Source organism: Bacillus rossius, chromosome 15, assembly GCF_032445375.1.
Source record: "Bacillus rossius redtenbacheri isolate Brsri chromosome 15, Brsri_v3, whole genome shotgun sequence".
Lineage (NCBI taxonomy): Eukaryota > Metazoa > Arthropoda > Insecta > Phasmatodea > Bacillidae > Bacillus > Bacillus rossius.
The window spans coordinates 10,471,910-10,492,679 of NC_086342.1; the positions used below are offsets into that span (position 1 = coordinate 10,471,910).

The 20,770-nt window shown below is 39.0% G+C and overlaps 1 protein-coding gene across 1 annotated transcript in view; it reads left to right on the forward strand.

Moving 5' to 3' along the window:
- The window catches only part of LOC134539720 (membrane frizzled-related protein), a 529,102-nt gene extending 513,242 nt beyond the window's left edge, over nucleotides 1–15,860 (forward strand). The window contains exon 9 of the mRNA XM_063381959.1: nucleotides 14,068–15,860. Within this exon, the coding sequence (XP_063238029.1) occupies nucleotides 14,068–14,721 (654 nt within the window). The 3' untranslated portion in view covers nucleotides 14,722–15,860. The remainder of the gene's footprint in view (nucleotides 1–14,067) is intronic.
- Nucleotides 15,861–20,770: the final 4,910 nt, after the last annotated feature.

Here is a 20,770-nt window from a genome sequence, read left to right on the forward strand (position 1 = left end):
ACCACTCACCATTCCACCTCACCCCTTCCAACTTCCCCCTTCCCCCAACCCCCTTCACACTTCCCCCCTCACCCCTCACCATTCCACCTTCCCCAACCCCTTCACACTTACCCCCTCACCACTCACCATTACACCATCCCCCTTCCACCTTCCAACCTTTCACCAACCACCTTCACACTTCCCCCCTCACCACTCACCATTACACCATCCCCCTTCCACCTCCCCCCTTCCACCTTCCAACCTTCCAACCTTCCAACCTTCCACCTTCCCCCTTCACCATTCCCCCAAACCCCTTCACACTTCCCCCCTCACCACTCACCATTACACCATCCCCCTTTCACCTCCCCCTTTCACTTTCCCCCTTCCACCTTCCCCCTTCCCCCAACCCCCTTCACACTTCCCCCCTCACCACTCACCATTACACCATCCCCCTTCCACCTTCCAACCTTCCACCTTCCCCCAACCCCCTTCACACTTCCCCCCTCACCAGTCACCATTACACCATCCCCCTTCCACCACCCCCTTTCACCTTCCCCCTTCCACCTTCCAACCTTCCACCTTCCACCTTCCCCCTTACCCTTACCACTTACCCCTTACCCCTCCCGACGGACTTCGAGTCGCCCTGGGATCATACACTCCCTGCCGGACTAACTATGCGTGGGGTAGGGGGATAGGGAAACCATCATCGCCTGAGATTTAAACACTCTTTTGAGAATCACTACGTATGTTTCCCTATTTCCACTTTAAAAAAATCCCTGCCTGCACTTACACATATGTACAAAGGTTTGATAATAATTTTACACTTTTTGTAAGTGCACCCACCCACACACACTGTTTACCAAAAATTGTTTATTTACATGCAAGGACAAAAGGTAGTCGAAATGCTATACTTAATATCAGGGTTGGCTGATTGAAAACCACAATGAATTAAAACACAGATTAAAACCATGATTTGAACCAAGTGGTTTAAAAAAAGCAAAACGAATGGTTTAATAAATAATTAATTTTTATATAGAATATCCTAATTTTTTTATTGAAAGGTCTGATTCCACTCTAATAACAACAAAAGTTTCGTCATTTATTTTTCTTTTGATTTACAGGAACAAAAATTTATATCCTAATCAAAATATCATTTAAATATTATCTGAATAATTTGTATATCATACCCAGCTAAATGCTCCTCTAAAATAAAAAATAATAAATAGTCAATTCCTATTCTGTAGGAAATCCACGAATGTACTGTAAATCCAAATTCGGTGAGAAACACCCATTCTATGTAAAATCTTTTTCCTGTGGGGAAATACCCTTTATGGTGGACTTCAACATGAGTGGCAAAAAGTGCGATGTTGTACGGCCTGCATTTAAACATGGTAAGAACCAAAATAAATAGAAAAAAATGGTTTAAACAAAAAATTTTAATCAGGGTTATTTCAAACCTTGCTTCATATTGAACTAATACAAACAAGAAACATAGCTTTGTAAATGTCGATTCATTTCTGAACCTACTGTACCTGTACACTGTTCAGAAAGTATAGTCCGCCCAAAAATGCGTTATCAAATAGTAGCCTACCACTATAAATATCGCGCAGAGGGTTGGTCATTACTTTACTGCGAGCCATTACAGTTTTACGGCCAATATATTTTTTTCCTAGAGCGGATTGCAAAAGAAACACAGGCCTTTGGGTTTGATTTCCCCCGTAAGGTTATGTAATGAATTACCGTCGTTGGCTGTTTTAATATCGCTGCTATAAATCAAAACATAAAAATTTACACCAGTACCTAAAAGTTGCGTAATTAAAATTTCGCACAAACGTCCAACATCTTTCGTGAGAAATAAATGGTGTTACAAGGACCAATGTGAAAATAATAATTACTTTCCTTAGCATTTCCACCGAAGCATGTTATTATTCTATATTTATGCCCACGTACATTTTTAAGTCAAGGGTGTTTGCGAAATTCACCAAAAATTCCTTGCTTCGACTTAAAATGATAGTAAGGGAAAAGTTCCACAATTCATAAACACAAAGAAAAATAATAAACAACACGCTGACATTTTTATAGGCATTGTATTCGAACAGTGAAATTCGTCTCACAATGGTCTGTTTTTATACGTTTCCGTTAAGGTATTCTGTTCCTCCTCAAACATTCATAGCTTAATATTGTCGCAAACCTTTTGAAGGGTTCCACGAAACGCAATTTAATTAGTAGTGCCTCATTTTGTCATGTTTAGTTTTATTTTGGATTTTTGCCGCTCTGCTTTATTTCATTTCGTACAAATTACATTGTCTCTTTTGATGCCCTTTTAGACATGAATATGGATGTCTTTAATTTTGGGTTGAGTGTCAATTCGGCTGAGGATTAGACACCACCTTTAAACTCTTGAACTATTAAAGCTACAGAGTTGAATTGAATGTATCTTGGTAGAGCAGACTTTGCTCTTGATCGTTACGTATGGCTCACCCGATTAGCATGTGCAGTGATGACGTAATGAGCGTTGGTGGGGAGCGACGAACTGAAGTCAGTGAGAGCTGTGACTCGAGAGTAAAAGACTGTTTTGTGGATGAAATATTTAAGTCTCTCGTGAGTTGCTGGTTGAGTGAATAACTATAAAGTTACTAACTTTTTTTTTCGGAGCCATTAATCGCAAAATGCCTGAGCGAAAACGGGTAATGTTCGAGAAAATAAAACAAACAAAATCGCCTGAGCAGAAGTATTAATGCAGACAAGTGTCGTAGGTATCGGATGAGGCAGAAAAGGTAGCCGAGAGAAATGAGCCAGTGGCAAAATGAACCCCCAAACGAGGCACCGAATTTTCGCTCGAGCGAGCCTCAGCCGTCCGCCTCGCGAGAAGCGACGAGGAATGCAGAACATTTGTTTGGTGCTCTCTGATGATTCTGATGGTGACACGGAGTCATTTAACTAAGTGGTTATGAACGATGGGCCGGGTTTGTCACGGTTTGGCGTCGCAATTTTAATTCTGCGCGGCCTCTCGTCCATCAAGTGTGACGTTCATCGAATCAACGTAAAAAAAAAGCAACATTAATTTTGTTAAATTCTTCTATTTATTTCATACACAATATTCCCGTTAAGGTAAATTCACGAAGAAAAAAAACCTGGTGGCCTTGCCTGATTATTTAGTAAGGTGTTTTATTTCCGGTGTAAAAGAGAGGTACCAACGATATACCATTTTGCAATTTTTCCTTGTAAAAAAAAAGTACACAAATTTTATACAGTGTAGCGTTTACAAACCCAATAAAACGCAAGTAAAACGTTCAATTTTGATGGAAATGGATTTGTTCGCCCGATTTCCCTCAGCGGGCTCTAAGGCGACGCAGAGGCCGCGCCATTAGTTGTCCTGGCGCACACTCCCGCCGGCGTCTCGGGTCCCGCTTGTTTGATCAGGCCAGCGCCTGATCTGTCTCCCGGGAGCCGGACAGACCGCAGTGTTTCTCGCTCTCCTGGGCTGGGGTTTTTTTTTTTGTCCCAGTTTCCAGTGCGCCTGGCGGGACCTGGCCGGACCTCCCTCTTCTTCATCTTACTCACGTTGACACTTCCTCCCGCAGGAGGGGGGAGGGGAGACCGTCTCGGTCAATATTGACCCGCGCGGGGCAGCGGTGGTGCGAGGCAGTGCGGGTTCTGTTCGTTTCGAGTCGACCTGCTGCTCTCTCTCTCTCTCTCTCTCTTTCTTTCTCTCGCCCCCCGCGGCCCCGAAGCTCGTACGCGACTGGAATGGCTCCCCCGAGCCGAGTGCAGGGGAAAACGAAACAAACAAAAAAACAACAAAAAAAATGAGCGGTCGGTTTACGATTTCTTCTCTTCTGCTCGAGACGAACGGGGATCAAAATCCGCTGGACTCGGACCTTCCCGAGTTTTGTGACCTCGGTGTGTGTGTGTTTGTGTTTGTGTATTCCCCTGTTGAAACAGTTTGTACTTTCTTGCTAGATGTTTGGAGAGGAAAAAAAACCGGAAGACGCCATCTTGGTTTCAACCGTTAAAGGAATGCCTGAAACTAATAGTGACCGTCTGCAGAATAGTTTAGCCTGTGTAGTAATTGGCGTTTGGTTCAGATTTCATTATTAAAAGTGACCATGGCAGTTTTAGCAAAATGTGCGAAAATTTTGATTGGGTATTTTTCTATAGAAAAAATAACATGTTTTTGCCAGTGAAAAATTATAATAAAAAAAACTGGAGAAGTCAAGGAAATCGATTTGAGGGTTTTTTTTTTTTACATCCTGCAAACGGAACTATAATAGCTCTCCGAAAGGTCGAAAAAAAAAATTTTACGTACCTCTTTTACTGTCTACAATGCACCCTGTCACCTTCCTACTTCGTTTTTTCCAATATCTCAATTAACAGACTATTTACTATGAAGCCATTCCCATTAAACTGTCGTTTTTGCCTGCTGATGGAACTGTACTTTTATGGCAGTTGAAAAACCTATATTTACTTTTATGTATACAGCAGTAAGATTAGTAGACAAGAGGCAAAGCGTGAATCGGATTTTTTTACATTCAATAATTTTTTTTCCCACAAAAATATTTTATGCGTTTTTGCTATTTTTTTTTCACAAAATGATGATAAAAACAACTATTCCCGAATTTTCAGATGTCTTGATACCCGTTTCTACTAATGAACTATCTATTTATTCAAATTCTTACGTTTCTCTTGAAATCGTGAGCGTAAACACTAATACATTTTATCAGATTTTTTTTTTTTAATGCAGCATGGCTACAAGTTCATTTTCTTATTTTGGCTCTTAGATTTACGGATTATGTTTTGTCTGTTCACACTACGTGCGTACGAACATGTGCATAAACACCTTAAAGTCCAAAATGACTGATGTCTTTGTTAGGGTTCAAGAACTACTACCTTAGCGCACTGTGCGCACTGATAACTTAAGGGGGTGCCTCCCATTTCAGGTCATGATTTTATATTTATATTAATCGCTGATCAACTTTTAGACTTTTTCAATTGTTTAACTTTCACGAAATGAAAAATATATACACCGCATACGTTTTTGCATAATTTGCTGCCAAAGTTACATTTTTAACGTTTTTGGGTTGTACAAATAAGGAGAACTTAATTTATTGCAGAACTGAAACTTTTTAGGTTTAACTGCAATGCCACTGGATACTTCATGATATGATTTGCATTTCTATCACAAAAACTCATTTCTTGGTTCTTGGCTGTCAAAATCGTAACAAATTTGAGAATTTTGAAATGCCAGGTAAAATTAATTAATATTTTCTGAAAGAAGTTCAAACCATTTCTTGAAGTAGCCAGCGGCATTGCAGTTAAACCTATAAAGTTTCAGTTCTGCATTAAATTTAATTCTCCTTATTCGTTCAGCCCAAAAACGTTAAAAATGTAACTTTGGCAAGTAATTATGCAAAACGTATGCGCTGTATATACCTGTATTTCATTTCATGAAAGTTAAACAATTGAAAAAGTCTACAAGTTTATCTGTAATTACTGTAAATATAAAATCTTGGCCGAAAGAGGAGGCACCCCCTTTACGGAACTAAGTCCTCAAACAGAACCGAGTCCTATCTGCCTACGACTTCATAACAAGGTGGGTACCTCTCCTGTCGTTTCGGTCCTTTTCTTTGCGAAACCGCGGGAAATTTCTTGCCCCAAGGAGAGAAAGTCAAACATGAACTTAGACTTTCTCCTTTCATGCCGAAACTTGTTCTTTTTGAGGAAAAAAAATACGACAGGAGAAAAGTTTTAAGGGAACCTAGGAAAATCACCGAGCCGTACTGTTGACAAATTAGGGATAGCGGTGATGTATGATCTCAACGCGGCCTAGGTGCTGGCTTGTGCCTTCAGCAGATAGGCTACAAGTGAAACAGATCTGGACTCGCAATGATACGTCTCATCCGTCCGTCACACGTCCGATTGTCAATCACGTGAGCCGCGGCCAATCAGTCGTCACGGAAAATTCCATTCGCCCGTCAACCTTGCCAAGCTTTAACTTTCGACGGACGAACAGATGAAATTATAAACCTCGGAAATGTCTGAAAACCATTGCCTTTATTTTAAAATTATTTATACATATCATGTTTTAAAGTTGCGTTCTAACAAGATTTAAAGTTTGATATTTGAAACCAATAATCGACCGAGACACGAAAGTGTCATTAATAACAACTTACGGTACCTATAAAATATATCGCAATAAATATTAGAGTAACAGTTTTATTTTTATAATTTATTAGTACTTAGCGTGTATGTATGTGTTCTCATGTTGAAAATACACTTAGCTAAGATGTTACACAATAAAAAAATAAATAAATCCTCGTAACCAACTTATGAAGGCTGTTTACAAACGTTCGATATCGCGAGGTTAGTTTTGTTCTCAACTGTGTTGTGTTAGGAAAAAACTGTAAATTGTGCATCATTCTTGAGGGATCAAGAAATCCTCCATAAGCTTTGATGCGAGTCAAGACTGTGTCGTCATGATGGGCACTCGAGAATATGTAATTTTTTTTCCCCTCAACGATTCCGTTTCAGATGAGAGACGTAATGTGTCTGTATTTGATTGTCGTAGCAAATTTTCGGGAAATGGTTATATTCGTGAGTATTTGTTTTTTTGCATTGGTTGCCTTTGAATATAATTATTTTTTTCGTATATGATATTTATTTAACTTGAATAATTTATTTTAAAATGTCAGCTTATGGGTCTGAATATTTATGAAGTACTTTAAGTTATTCTTTGATGTTATTAATTATGTATTATTTTGTTTATTTTTTTATTTTTTGTTGTAAGTAAGGCGCGTGTAAGGCAGGGGTGGGCTGACAGGAATGTATGTAAACAGTGGACCTTGTGAGTGAGTAATGGCACCTGAGCTATGCGTTAAGAATTCTTTTTAATATTAACTTATATCAAATAGTCTACATATCATATAAAATTGTATAGTTATGTAATTTGAAAGGAAGAAATTTAATACAATTTATTATAAATAATTTAGTATATCATACTATATAATATATATTTATATAGCCAAAATTATTATTCTTACTCTATACGTTAATTAATACGTTAATTAAAATATCAGAGAAGTATAAAATATTTTATTTTAAAAGAGACCTCTATCGTTAAAGAACCCTTATTTAATCAATTTAAAAAATGAGATAATTACTTGCCTATATCTTGAGACAATATAAGTTTCCTTAACAGTGTATTAATTAAAGATTATCGGATTAACACCTTCCCCCACTGAACTATTTTTTGCACCCTTACCTCTCTTGTTCATAAATCTCCACAGCTGTTCGAGCCTATTCAGCGTCAATGGTTTTGATTATATAATGCATCGTGCCTTAAGCAAAGCCCATTGTGGGCACTTGAAACATTTTTTTTTGTTTCCTATTCGTTCTTTCTCTCCCGATTTACATTGTATGTTTGTTTTTTTTAACAGACTATTTTAGAGTAATTGGATATTATTTTATGTTAAATAGCTTTCTTACTAGGGTAGACCGGGGGAAATCGGGTCAATTTTTTGAAATTCCTGAATAAGTATAAAACCAATATTAATTTACCATAAAATAATTTACAGTAATATCAGTCATACATTTATGTACATATTTACATACAAATATTAGCCAATCTTCCTTACGAATTGACGTTAAACTTGATAAAAGGAAAATGAAATGTTTTGACCCGATCTGGACAGAAGTGGGGTAAATCGTATCACAAGTGGGGCAAATCGGATCAACAGATTTTCTTTACTGTTTTGACAGACACATTCCGCATACAAACTGTTTACACTGAAAAGCATTGACACAGCGCTCATGGTACCACATTTTACAAGACTGGCACTGAATCCAGTCTCCAGCAGTGCAGCTTCTGATCTCTTTGTATGCAATTTTGCACATGTTGCAGAGAACATCTTCCTCATCATCCTGGCCTTCTTCCAAAAATTTCCAACTCGGATGTGTTTTTAGTTTTTGTTCGCTTCTTCGCCTTCAGAGGTTCAATTTAGCTTTGCTTTGAACTTAATTTAACACCTGCTTCTTGCTTTTCAATTTCCTGGATTCCAACAATGTGCGATTCTCTTTTGACAGTAGCCTTAGAGAAGCAACAGTTTTTCGTTCACCTGTTCTCATTGGTGTTAATTTTTCCGGTGTTGGTAACAGGCATCTCACTTCTTCTGTGGTGCTCCTTCCACTTACATCTTTGGCAGTGAACTCGTAATTCTGTATTTACATGGATAATATTTTCATTATTTTAACATGTACTAAACTTCAATATTATTATAAGTACTTACAAATTTCAACTAAAGTTGAAGTCATGTGCCTTAAATTCATTTTTTCCACTTATTTAGAATAGGTCTTAACTTAAAAATTGAGAAATAAGAATAAAGTGCTTCACAATATATATCAAATATATGAAGCGACCCGATTTCCCCACTGTATGCAGTGACTCGTTTTACCCCAACGGCAGCGACCCGAGTTACCATATTTCGCACTTTAAAAAAAAGAAAAATATTATAAATTCTGTAAAACATATAGAGCTTCAGTAATGCAAAAGAATGTTAATTGAGTACATATTTTCGTACTCCATTACTTAAACTACAATACTATTTCGAAATGCGAACGTAAAGGCTTATTTGAAACAAAATAAAACTTACATTGTTAAGAATTTTCCACTTCAGGACTACACAGGTTCGGGTTCATGTCGCACAGACTACCAGAATGTTGTTACAGACGATGTTCGCCTTGTAGTGGACGGTTGTATAGACAGATAACAGCACTCTTTGGTAGGTTCCGTAGACTCCAGTTCATTATTTCGCCACAAGACAGCAGATCTTGTTACGATGACCCGGTTTACCCCGTGACCCGATTTCCCCCGGTCTACCCTAGATTATTTATAAGTGCAATGTGGCCTTAAAAATTAGTACGTCGTTAATCTGCTGCGAAGTGGAATGTAACGACGTAAAAATAATAACCAGATTTGAATAATCAAATCCTAGAGGTTTTTTTTTGTGTCTACAAAGTTGTTATTTTCAATCAACTATACGCGGTTTTTGTTTTATGTAACAGTGAAATCAAGTGAAACTTTAATTACCGTTCTGTCTGCTTCTGCTGGAGGGGGCCAACTTTTGTTCAGTGCATATTGGCTGAAAGTTCTGAATTTAACTTGTTTGCTTTAGTTTGACGACGTTCTCCGTAGGGTTTCAAAACTCGTTTACACAAGCACGTGCATTCGCCGCGGACGGAAATAGCATGAATCCTCGTTTCGGTCCGATTGCTTGCTTCAGGACTGATACCGGATAGCTCCTCATGCAAGTTATTGGGAACCTTGCCTTCTTAGGAAACCAATATCGAGAAGAACCAGTCGAGGAAATTAAAAAGAAGAAAAAGTTCTCCTAAATAAGATTTTTTTATTCAGTGATATTTTTCCCCCGATAGACATTTAATTTGTAGGATTGTGATTTTTTTTCTATTCGCGTGAGCTATTGGATTGACTGATTATATTTCTTTTTATATAATTCTTTAACATAATTCTAATGCGTCACGTAACTAAAAAAAAAAGTTTGTATATGTCGGAAGTTTAACAATGTTCAAAAATTTTTAATAAGTTTTTTTTTTCAAATGCACTACTTGCAAGTTGTGAACACGAACCGTGATTAAAATTTTTAGCTATGCGAGATTCGAATGAACGATATTTCGATTGTATTTTTGCGCGTCAGTGCTTGTTTGAATACTAAAACTTGAATATGCGGTGCTTTACATCAAGTGCTGTCACTCCTCGCATTCTGACAGCCACCCTTGTCACTGCGTTATCTCTGACGTCACACCAACTTGTTGGAACCTTCTAGCGTAAACCGACAGAGGCAAGGGTTATTGGGGACAGTGCTTCTCCAAGACACAGTGATTGGTGTCCACTACAAAGGGAAGCTTCTAGAAGGTGTCAAGACATATCGAGACAAATGTCAGGAATAATTTTATGTGAACTTTCTAGGCAGGCTGCCCATTGGTAGTTTAAGTCCCGATTAAAAGCATTTTCCCCCCCCCCCCCCCCCACCACCACACTCACACGCGATAAGTCCTGCTCCCAGATCGGACTGCTCACCTCGAACTGACGACAGTTTAGACTGAACTTAAGCCTTCCCCACACATTATCAGTCTCCTGGTTGCTGTTGGATGAGAAGTTTCATCGTAGAATATGGAAGAAACTTTTGGATGTTGAAATTGCAGTTGCTCTTTCATTTAGAAAAAAAAAGGGGAAAATATAGCAAAGCGACCAAATAGTATAAACAAAGATGTCTGCCATCAGAAACGTCTACATAAAGAGCTTGAAAATCTGTGACCGTGTCAACTAGCCCCGGTCTACCCTACATATTGATTACTTCTATATGAAAATTATCGTTATGAGGGTGTATGTGTACTGTAAAATTTTTGTTAAAGTATCTGGTTTTTACGTCATTAATGTGTTTTTTTTTATGTGTGTGGACTGTGTGGTATAATAAGTTTATGTAGGAAAGGTGTGCGTGTAGATTCTGTAGGGATATGTGTCTGTATTTTGCATATGTAGTATGTTAATTAAATGCAGGTATATAATGAGTGGGGTGTGTAAGGTGTATTTACGTAGTTTGAATGTACGATGTTTGTAAATACGGGTGCATGTTTGGGGATAGAAGGTTGGCCTATGTATAACACTTTAAAATCCTTCTTAAGATTATTATTTCAGTCAATAAGGAATTTAAAAATAACAATAATAATTGAAACATGTGTGTGTAATTACGTACGCGCGTTATAAGATATACTTATTTTTGATTAAGGACACTGAACTATTATAAAATTTATTGTAACAAAAATTAATTAAATAAATTCTCAGTATTCATTATTACTGTAATCATGTGTATAAAATAAGTATATAATTTAGTATAATTTGTAATGCAAATAAAATATACAGACGAAAACATAACATCACTATTTAATATCAATCACTAAATTTCTGAGCGCAACTCACACGTAGTTCTGCACCCGCAGTTAGAAATCTCTACTGGAGCAGCTATGTTGACTATCGAATCATTAGATTTGCAGAGCGAAAGGTTAACTTATACAATAAAACGTTTCTGCTTAAAAAAAAAAGAGACTAAGTTGGAACCTAATTTTTGACAATTCATTTCGCTAAAATACTGCCCACCTTCTTTAATGCATAAAAAATTTATATTTTATAGTTTACCACACGCATTAGATGACTTTAAATAATTAAGTATTAATGTATAGTTGTACTACTATAAAGTTTTCATGGAAATTCATTTCCTAACAAACGTATTTAATTTAATACTAGCTGACCCGGCGAACTTCGTACCGCCTTAGCGTAGCAATGATGCACTACTTTATTTTGTATAGCTGACCTATCTTAGGTATCTTAGGTGGCGGTACAAATGGCGTGAATTTGACTTGGCCGCTGGCGCAACACAATCCAGGGGCTTCATTTTTAAATTTCAATGCCTTGCAATGTGGACACACAATATTCATTAGTCCAATAGCAACAATTTGCTCTGAACTGTAATCAATTGCCACATTATAACTGAATGCAGCTCTGTGGGGATTAAACACAACATTCCTATATTGATATCGATTCCGTTCAAGTTCATTTCGCGCTTCGCGTTGCTCATCACTTTGATTTGCTCGTATATTTCTTTGACTTGCCGTATTTCGAGTTCTGCGGCCTAAGCTTGTACGTCTGGTTGGTGGCATTGTTAAAAACGAAAATCCAACTGAAAATAAAAAGCTCTCATACATTTTCTGTATAACCATGTATACCAAATTATAGTATTGTGTAGTCACCAAAAAGTTCTAAAAATCAATATGAAGCTGTGAACTTACCATGATTAACAAACACTTATTAGCAAACAAAAATCTTCTTAGTCTTTAAAACAATTATATGTCAAACGACATAAATTTACATTAAAAAAGTTCAAAAATGAAAATTCAACTGTAAATTAAAGAAAACGGTTGTATCCTTCTTTATAAGCAAGTATATCACACAAAAACAAACATAGAAAATGTTTACATAATGTATTGATTTGTTTTTCTATTTTTAAACTGCAACACAGTAATAACGAATTATGGCATGACAATGGCCTAGGCAGAATGTACACAGCCAGAATAGCCTGCGCCAGCAGCTCTGTACCGAATGTACCGGTACAATATGTAGTAAAACGTTAATGTTGATAAATATTTCCTAAACTATACAGTTTCTTTACATCCTCTTTGAAGATATTTGCAGCAAACATTCTGTCAATTCTATGTCAAACGTCATAAGGTTACTTTAAAAATATTTATATTGTACAAAGTGTTGGGTTAGTTTGGAAATAATTTTATGTATGGTGGTTCAGTATTCTTAAATTTTCTAATTTTCCGTTAAATTTTCTCTTTCATAAGAACCTTCTCGTGACAATAACAAACAGAACAAAAAAAATAATTAGTGAAATCGGTTCAGTCATTTACGCGTGATGGCGTGACCAAGGGAAATAGGAATTCATTATTCTTAAATTTTCTAATTTTCCGCACAATTTTCTTAATTTTTTCTTTCATAAGAACCTTCTCCTGACCATAGCAAACACAACCAAAAAAAAAAATAGTGAAATCGATCCAGCCGTTCACGCGTGATGCCGTGACCAAGGAAAACGGGTTTCAGTTTTATATATATAGATTACTTTATGTAAAAATAGAGGATACAAGCCTATCTAGTATGAAATAATCAACCCAATGTAGTTAGTAATATTATAGCAATATGATATATATATGTACTCAATCACAATTTGTATAATTCAGTAAACTGAAATTTAAAAAAATTTTACTGCTGAGTTTTGAAACACTTTCCTTTAGCTTATTATCCGTGCATTATAACCACTGCGCTACAAACCCTGACACACAGAAGATCGTAAGAAGACTATTTATTATAATGATTGTAGTACCAGAATCCTTACTGTTTTTTTAACTTGAAAATACTCTCTACTCTGACTATTTTAGTTGACCGAAAATAGGTATTCCAGGGTAGTTTGCTAAAATATAGGTTAATTTGGCATGTCCACTAATTTTTATGGTTTTCATGTTCGTACACGTGGATCCACCATCTCCCTATGAAAATTTCGTTGCATGTTGTGAGCTGGGCTAAGGTTGATTTACAATTTGTGCAGGTGTGACGTGGCGTGATTGTCGGGAGGTGTTTGGTGTTGTGCTATAGCTAGGGACACCTGTATTTCGCGAATACATTTCGTGTCAAGGTATTTCACAAAACACTGTAGATTTTTCTAATAGTCATGCAAATTGCGAGGGTGCAGCAGTACGGTGACCACATTCTCATTGGCCCCGTCAAGAGCGGGACGACACCTCTCAACGACCTCAGCCAATAACCACAGGAGAAAAGCTACAGTATTTTGTGAAATACCTTGACACGAAATGTATTCGCGAAATACAGGTGTCCCTAGCTATAGTTAGAGACCTGAAAAATTCGCGGGTTAATTTCGTGTTATGCTAAAATTCAAATAGTAATACCTAAGTGCTGCTCCTGTCATTGGTTCACTGTTAATCTTGGAGGACTGAGGGCCAATTAGAGACCCGCACTCAATATAAATGTCGAATCACAGGCCACCCAGTCGAGACGACTTCACAAGTCAGCAGCCAATGAACAGTTGGCATTTGCCTGAGCGTGTAGAGGATGTTGGAGTCTATCCTGGAGGTCTTTGAACCCGCGAATTTTTCCGGTCTCTAGCTATAGGTAGGGACCGGAAAAATTCGCGGGTTCAATGACCTCTAGGATGAACTCCACAGTTCTACGTACACTCGGTCAAATGCCACCCACCCATTGGCTGCTGTATTGTGAGACGTCCCAACGTAGCAAGCAGCCTGTGATTCGTTAAAGCTTTGGTCGGGTGTTTCTCGTCGGCCCAGAGTCGTCCAGGTGGGTTGTGAGCCAATAGCAGAGGCAGCACTGAGGTATAACTGTTTGTATTTTAGCCCATCGCGAAATGAACCCGCGAATTTTTTTCCGGTCTCTAGGTATAGGGCATGCGGGTGCGGGTGTTGAGGGCGCGGTGGCGGTGGTTGCAGGAGCACATCCGCCAGTCTCGCGAGAGCCGGCTGGACCACACGGGCAAGACGGACATCTCGTCCCCGCAGGCCGCCTCCACGGGCCGCAGCGACAGCAGCAGCGGGGGCGGCTGCGGCCCGCTGTCGCCGCCGCACGTCCTGCGCGCCGCGCCGCCGCCGGCCGCCGCCGAGTGCTACGTGCCCGCCGCCGCCGCCGCGGACCTGGTGCCCGCCAACGGCGACGCGGTCTTCCTGCGCGAGGTGGCCTTGCTCGCCGCCTCCGCCTCGCAGGACGGCGACGACGAGCTGGAGCTGTCGACCCTGCCGGCTCCAGACACGCGCGACAACGAGTGCCAGACGCGCGAGTCGCTGTTCGCCAGCAACACCGGCTCGGAGCGCAGCGACACCCCGCCGCCGCCGCCGCCGCCGCCGAGCAGCGCGGCGTGGTTCCCGCCCGGGGACCCGGTGCCCGTCCTGCCGAGGCCGCCGCCGCCCCCGCACGGCTTCTCCACCTTCGGCCGCGCGCCGCCCCCGCACCAGCACCGCCTCAAGGACGCCGCCTCCGCCGCGAAGAGGTTCCGCGCCGAGGCGGTCATCGAGGTGGAGCAGACCCAGGCGCGGGCCTTCAGCGTCGACTCCACCAAGTCCGCGCCGGACGTGATCGTGACCCACTGACGGCGGTGACCCGTCGGCTGGGAGCCGTACCGCCGCCGGCTCCCCCGACAGCACCTGCACATCTGCGGGCGGCGCGAGGCGTCCACCCAGTGCGGCGGCGGCGAGGACCCGGGGCGCGCGCAGGCCTCATGACGAAGTCCGTAGCCGCCTCGCCGTCGTCCCCCGGGTCCCCCCGTCCTCCCGGACTCCGAGGACCCGGATCCTGCGACCAGCGTGGACAGACGATCAAGACATAAGTTACGTACATGTTCCGACACGCGCCTACGCAGAGGTTAATGTTGCGTGTGAAGACCACCCGTCACACGCTCCGAACATCTTCATTCGTCGATCGAGCCTGTTCCACGCGAGGATCTCATATCAAATACACTTGCACACTTGGACAATAAACTTCAGAGATCAAAAAAATATATATCGCAGACACGTGTTTCTCGGAACTCCGCGGGAAGATGGAATACGTTTGAAGATTGAACGTGTTTTTTTTTTTGGACAGTAGAAGCTTGGGCTCGAACCTGCGGCTGGTTTAAAACTCAAAGCTGAGCCAGGCCGTGTTTGAATTCTTTAGAAGTAATTTACTTACATGTTACCTGTCAACCGGAAGAGATATCACGTGGGTTGCCCGAACAGGAAGTGAAATATGAAAGAAAGTAAACGAATCTGTGTACTTTTTCGCGTACTCAGAGTTAAATAAACATCGCATTTTTTTTAAGTTTTGTTTGTTACATTTGGTAAAAAAATTAATTTAAAATATTTTAAAAACTTTTCCCATTTATATGCGAGTTATTAATACATGGGATAAAATATTTACGTTAAACGTAGTTCACAAATGCGTTTTAACACATGCGCCTCAAGGGAAAGTGAAGTACGTAAGGGTCACAAGTACACGACTGCATACTTGAATTCGAACACGGCCTTAGTCTCGAAAGAAAAGAAAATGGCTGGCTTTAGTTGCGGTTAATACAAATGAAGACACGGTGTAAAGAGTTTTAAAGGCTCGTTCGTAAGGGAATTATTATATTTTGTCAGATAATAGAATATGATAAGAGCACTTAGAGGTAAAAAAATAATAATTTTTTTTTTTTAAATTTTTCTGAAATACAATTGTGGCACTCGAACACTTTCGACAGGAGCCTATCCAAAAATAGTTATCTTCTTGTTTCCTTATCCAATTTAACTCAAACATAGCCCGGTGCACTCAGAGTAAAATTTATTAGGAAGATTGATTCATAGCATTTTATGACTCACCAGATTATCTTTGAATATTTTGCACAACTAACGAAATTTATTAATAAAATTTGTTACAAAATGTGTCAAATATTTTATACACTTTAAACAATTTGTATGCTTCAACGTTATTTTATCTTCCCCCTTGCTTCTGTTTTTATTACAAATTTGCGATCAATCATGAATGCCTCAATATGAATATTTATTTATAACATTCAACAACACGTTTGTTAACCTACTTAACAACGAATTTTGCTGCATCTCAAAAGTTGCAGTAGCCTTTCCTCCAATTTGTCTTGAAATTCTATTTATAATTATTTTTGTCCTTAGACCATACAGGTCTTTATGCCAATATTTTACTGTGTGGTATTCAGCGATAAAAAAATATGTTTTATGCTTGCTAATATTAGATGGTTTAGTTTAATTGCACTGCAAATTAAAAGGATAGCGACGACATACGTAGTCACATGAAATTGACTTACTTTACATTTCCTCACATTTTTAGCAGTAAAATAATGCTACCTGTTCATTTTTGTTACCACCTTTGATGCATCAAAAGAAGCAAGTCTTTTTTGTTTTTTGGCTGAAATCTCTATTGCACGCATGGCGAACCGTGATTAAATAATGTTTTCATAGCCAATCCAGTTAGACCTATCTGTGACTTCAGCGTGACAACAATCGTTGAGTGCGATGCTACGTGAAGGGGAAGCCTTCATTTCACAGACGAGAGAGCCACACCCGAAGTTCCCCGAAGTTTACATGATTTCACAGTATCTTTAATGTAGCTATCCTAACCAAATCAACCGTCCACAATGTTTTAAAGTATTTATAATGTAGCTAACCTAACCTTATTGACCATTAGTATCCTTTTATCAACACCGCCATATTTATTTACAATGACCAAAAAAAAAAACCGAAGATGCACGATCGGGCGTTTGGCTCTCTCGTCTGTGAAAAAAAAAAAGGGTTCCCCTACGTGAAGAGCATCGTGATATTGTTTTCGAAATACTGTTGGGCTTGAGCACTGGTGGCACAGCGCATTTTTGAGTGTTTTGATGTGTAACATTTGTGACATTTGGTAGGAGTAATTTCGTGAATGCGACAGAAGTAAAAAAACTGACAAGTACAACCACAGTGTTGCCATCTGTGGCTGATGGTGCGAACCAAAGCGCACAAAGCCAAAAGGAAAATTTGTAGTATAAATTGTTTAGTGAACTTTAACAAGATGAACCGTATTTTAATTTTTAAAAAATCTTCGTAAAGTTGGGGTTTTGTATTTTTTTTTAAACTCTTTTTCGCTTTTATTGGATCCGTTTTATTATAAATAGTTTAACCTTTTGCTCTACAAATCGAACGATTCGATAGTTGACGAAGTTACTCCGGCAGCGAATTCTAGCGGCGGGTGCGAAAATTACGTGTGATTCGCGTCCAGAAATGTAGTTAAAATCACAATTATTCGTAAATGTATCACGCTTGGCATTATTTCAAAGAATTCTACGTTAAATCTCGTGTCCGAGTTTCGTATTATAAGTGTATCTGCAACACGAGAACACGTGAATTGTGCTCTTTACCGAGGGTACATATTATATATCTCTGGCGAGTACTAAAAGGGTCGTTCACAACTTTTTTATTTACGTAATCTGTATGTAAAATCTAATAAATGTGTTATTTTTCCGAATATATGTTAAGTTTAAACTTAACTTCTCTCATACATGTTGCTTTAAAAATATCTATAAATATTGTTGGCTATAATATGTTGGGTGCATATGTAATTCAGTAGTGCCCCCCCCCCCCCCCCAAACTCTATGACTCCCCCCCCCCCCAACCTAATGATGCGCCCCCCCCCTAAATTTTTTATGCCATTTTCTTATTGATTTACTCAATTATTTTATAATATTATACTTTTTTAGTATTATATTTTATCACATTTTGTATTAATTAAAACTGATTTTCTAATAATAATTTTGGTCATATCAGGTAATATTTCCATCCTGAACCGACAGATGCCAAACTGCTTTTGTTGAGGAAAGTGCGGGGTTGCCAATTTGATTTACAAGATCCCTTTCAATTATCAAAGCACCAGAAACGTATTTTCACATTAGAAGCTATGTAAATAATGTATACATTTTTTTCTCGTCTTTTAACCACCCCCCCTCCCTGACATTTTAATGACGCAGTCTGCGTCGTTACCCCCTCTTGTGGGCACCCCTGTGTAATTTTTTTGTCATGCGATTAAATGTTGAATGTCACAATAACGCGGTGATTATCTGTCGTATCGCGCTATCGTGAATGCAGTATCAAATTAATCATTACAACTTTCCGCATTTTAGAAGCCTTTTTGTGCCATCCTTTTATTGTGCAGCTCATTTAACGAATTTCATTTTGACGCCATTGACTACTTTATGATGCGTATTACAACAACATTAAAGTAGCATATATATGGGGATTCTGGCTCAGGGTACTAGGGTAGAGTGCGTGGTGCGGATCAATGACCGGCCGCCATCTTGTATGGCCTTGACCTAGATCCCGGCAGCTATCTTAGATGACCTTGGCTCCTGCCGCCATCTTCGATTCCAACATTTTGTTTTATAGAACTTTTCGCCATATTGCATAACTCCATATTGCATTCTAGAAGTTTCTGCTATCTTTGATTATGTTACACCGCCATATTGAAAATCAATAATAATTATTAAAATTATCAGGAAAATAATTTAAATTTATTAAAAGAATATATAATTTCATTTTCATAATATTTTAATAAAAAAACGCATTTACGTCATAGACCTTAAATTTCTAGGTCCGAACCATATATATACATATATTTTAATCATTCTTCCATGATAACTATCAGCATATTGACCCCACTACTACTAAGTAATATATTATTTCCGCCACTATGATGTCACGGTTACTATATAGGATCCGCCATCTTGTTTTCGTCTGCTAGAGTGTGCTGCCACCATATTGGTTTATTAATTATCCGCTAGAGCACACTAACGTCAATCACCAAATCGTCATCAAACAGTACTCTAAATTTAGTAATGTCTAAGATTCCATGGTCAAGAGGTTTAACAGAACTCTGTGCACCAAGATGCAGCGTCAGTTCACAGCTAACCAAAATTATTAGTTTCATATATTGCCGAACCTAATTAGCGAATACAATTTCACGGTGAATTCTACCACGAAAATAAAACCCAAAAAGGATGATCTCCTGCTTCGGCCCGTGGTTTTCGAAACGAAGAAGAAGGATCTACGAAGGCATAAAGCTAACTTCGGTGACATTGCTCGGATCTCCAAGCGGAAAGGCTTCTTCGGTAAAGGATTCAGTGAGCTTTGTAGTTCTTAAATTTTCCGTGTGACAACATGTTCGTGAATCGGCGCCTAGGACCTACTACCTCGAAGATTTGGACCACAAGCCTATTCGTGGCGGCTTCTATGCCGAAGATAATCAGCCAACGATGTATCCCGATACGTACTTGGCGGAGAACATTATATCAAAAGAAGAAATGGTCGATGCTACGTCTAGGGTTGGGGCTTCCCAACTCGCATTAATTTGTGGGTAGCAGATGCTAAAGACTCTAATAACTTGCTTGTGTGTTCCTATAGTAGAATAGAATTTGAGTAATAAATATAATTTAAAGAAAGTTGTTTTATTTCTTGTAATGTCGTGAATAATTTTTTATGAGTCCATTTACTTAACTTTGTACAGCCTGGGACTGGAATAAAATTGATCAAACCAATCAATATTATTACGTAAACTTTTTTTAATATTCTTTTGGGAATTCATTTCCTGATTTTTAAGTGGAAATTGTGGGTTTGAAAGATAGTGACAGAACTAGCCGACAATATGGCGGACGCCACAAGAGCTGACGATCTGGTGATTGACGTTAGTGTGCTCTGGTGAGTAATTAAGAAACAAATGTGGTGGCAGAACACTATATCAGACGAAAATGAGGTGGCGGATTCAAAATGGTCGCTGTGATGTCATAATGGCGGAAATAAAATATGCATTGGTGGGGGTGGTGGTAGTAGTAGTAATAGTTATAGTAGTAGTAGTAGTAGTAGTAGAGGTCAGTAAGCTGGTAGACACCATGGACGAACGATTAAATAAATATATTAATTTGTTATCGCTGGGTTCAAACCTAGGACACGGAGGACTCCAAGGTCCTTGACGTAAGTGCGTTTTTATGAAAATTTTATTGTAGTAGAAATTGAATATGTTTATAACTTAATATTTATTTTTCCTATTTTTTGACTAATATTTCCAAATTTTTTTAGTATGGTGGCCGTGACGACAGTTCAAAACGGCGGGAAAGTTATAGAAACCAAGATGGCGAAAAATCCTATAAAATAAGATGGCGTAACATTCTAGAAAAATTGGCGGAAGCAAAGATACCGACCGGAGTCAAGGTCATCAAAGATAGCCGCTGGGGTCAAGGTCATCGAAGATGGCGGCCGGTCAATGATATGCACCACACACCATGCACCACACCCTTGTACCCTGCGCCAGAATCCCCATATATAAACTACTCACTAAGAAATTATTGTTTACTAATAAGCCACGAAGGATACGAAAATAATCGTGAAGTTAGTACAAACTAAATTTATAGTTAAGTAAAATATATTGCTCACAATTCGCTCACAACGACAAAACGTTATTTGTTTTCTCACGATACATCTAGGTAAAGCATTTTGGAGCCATTCCCCCGAATTTAGGAAACAGCGTTGAATACTCTGCCCAATTTAGTTGTTACAGCCCTGGGAAAATAAGCTTAGTGTTAATTCTGAGATTTGGTTAATAGATGCACATTTGAGATTTTTGTGAAGG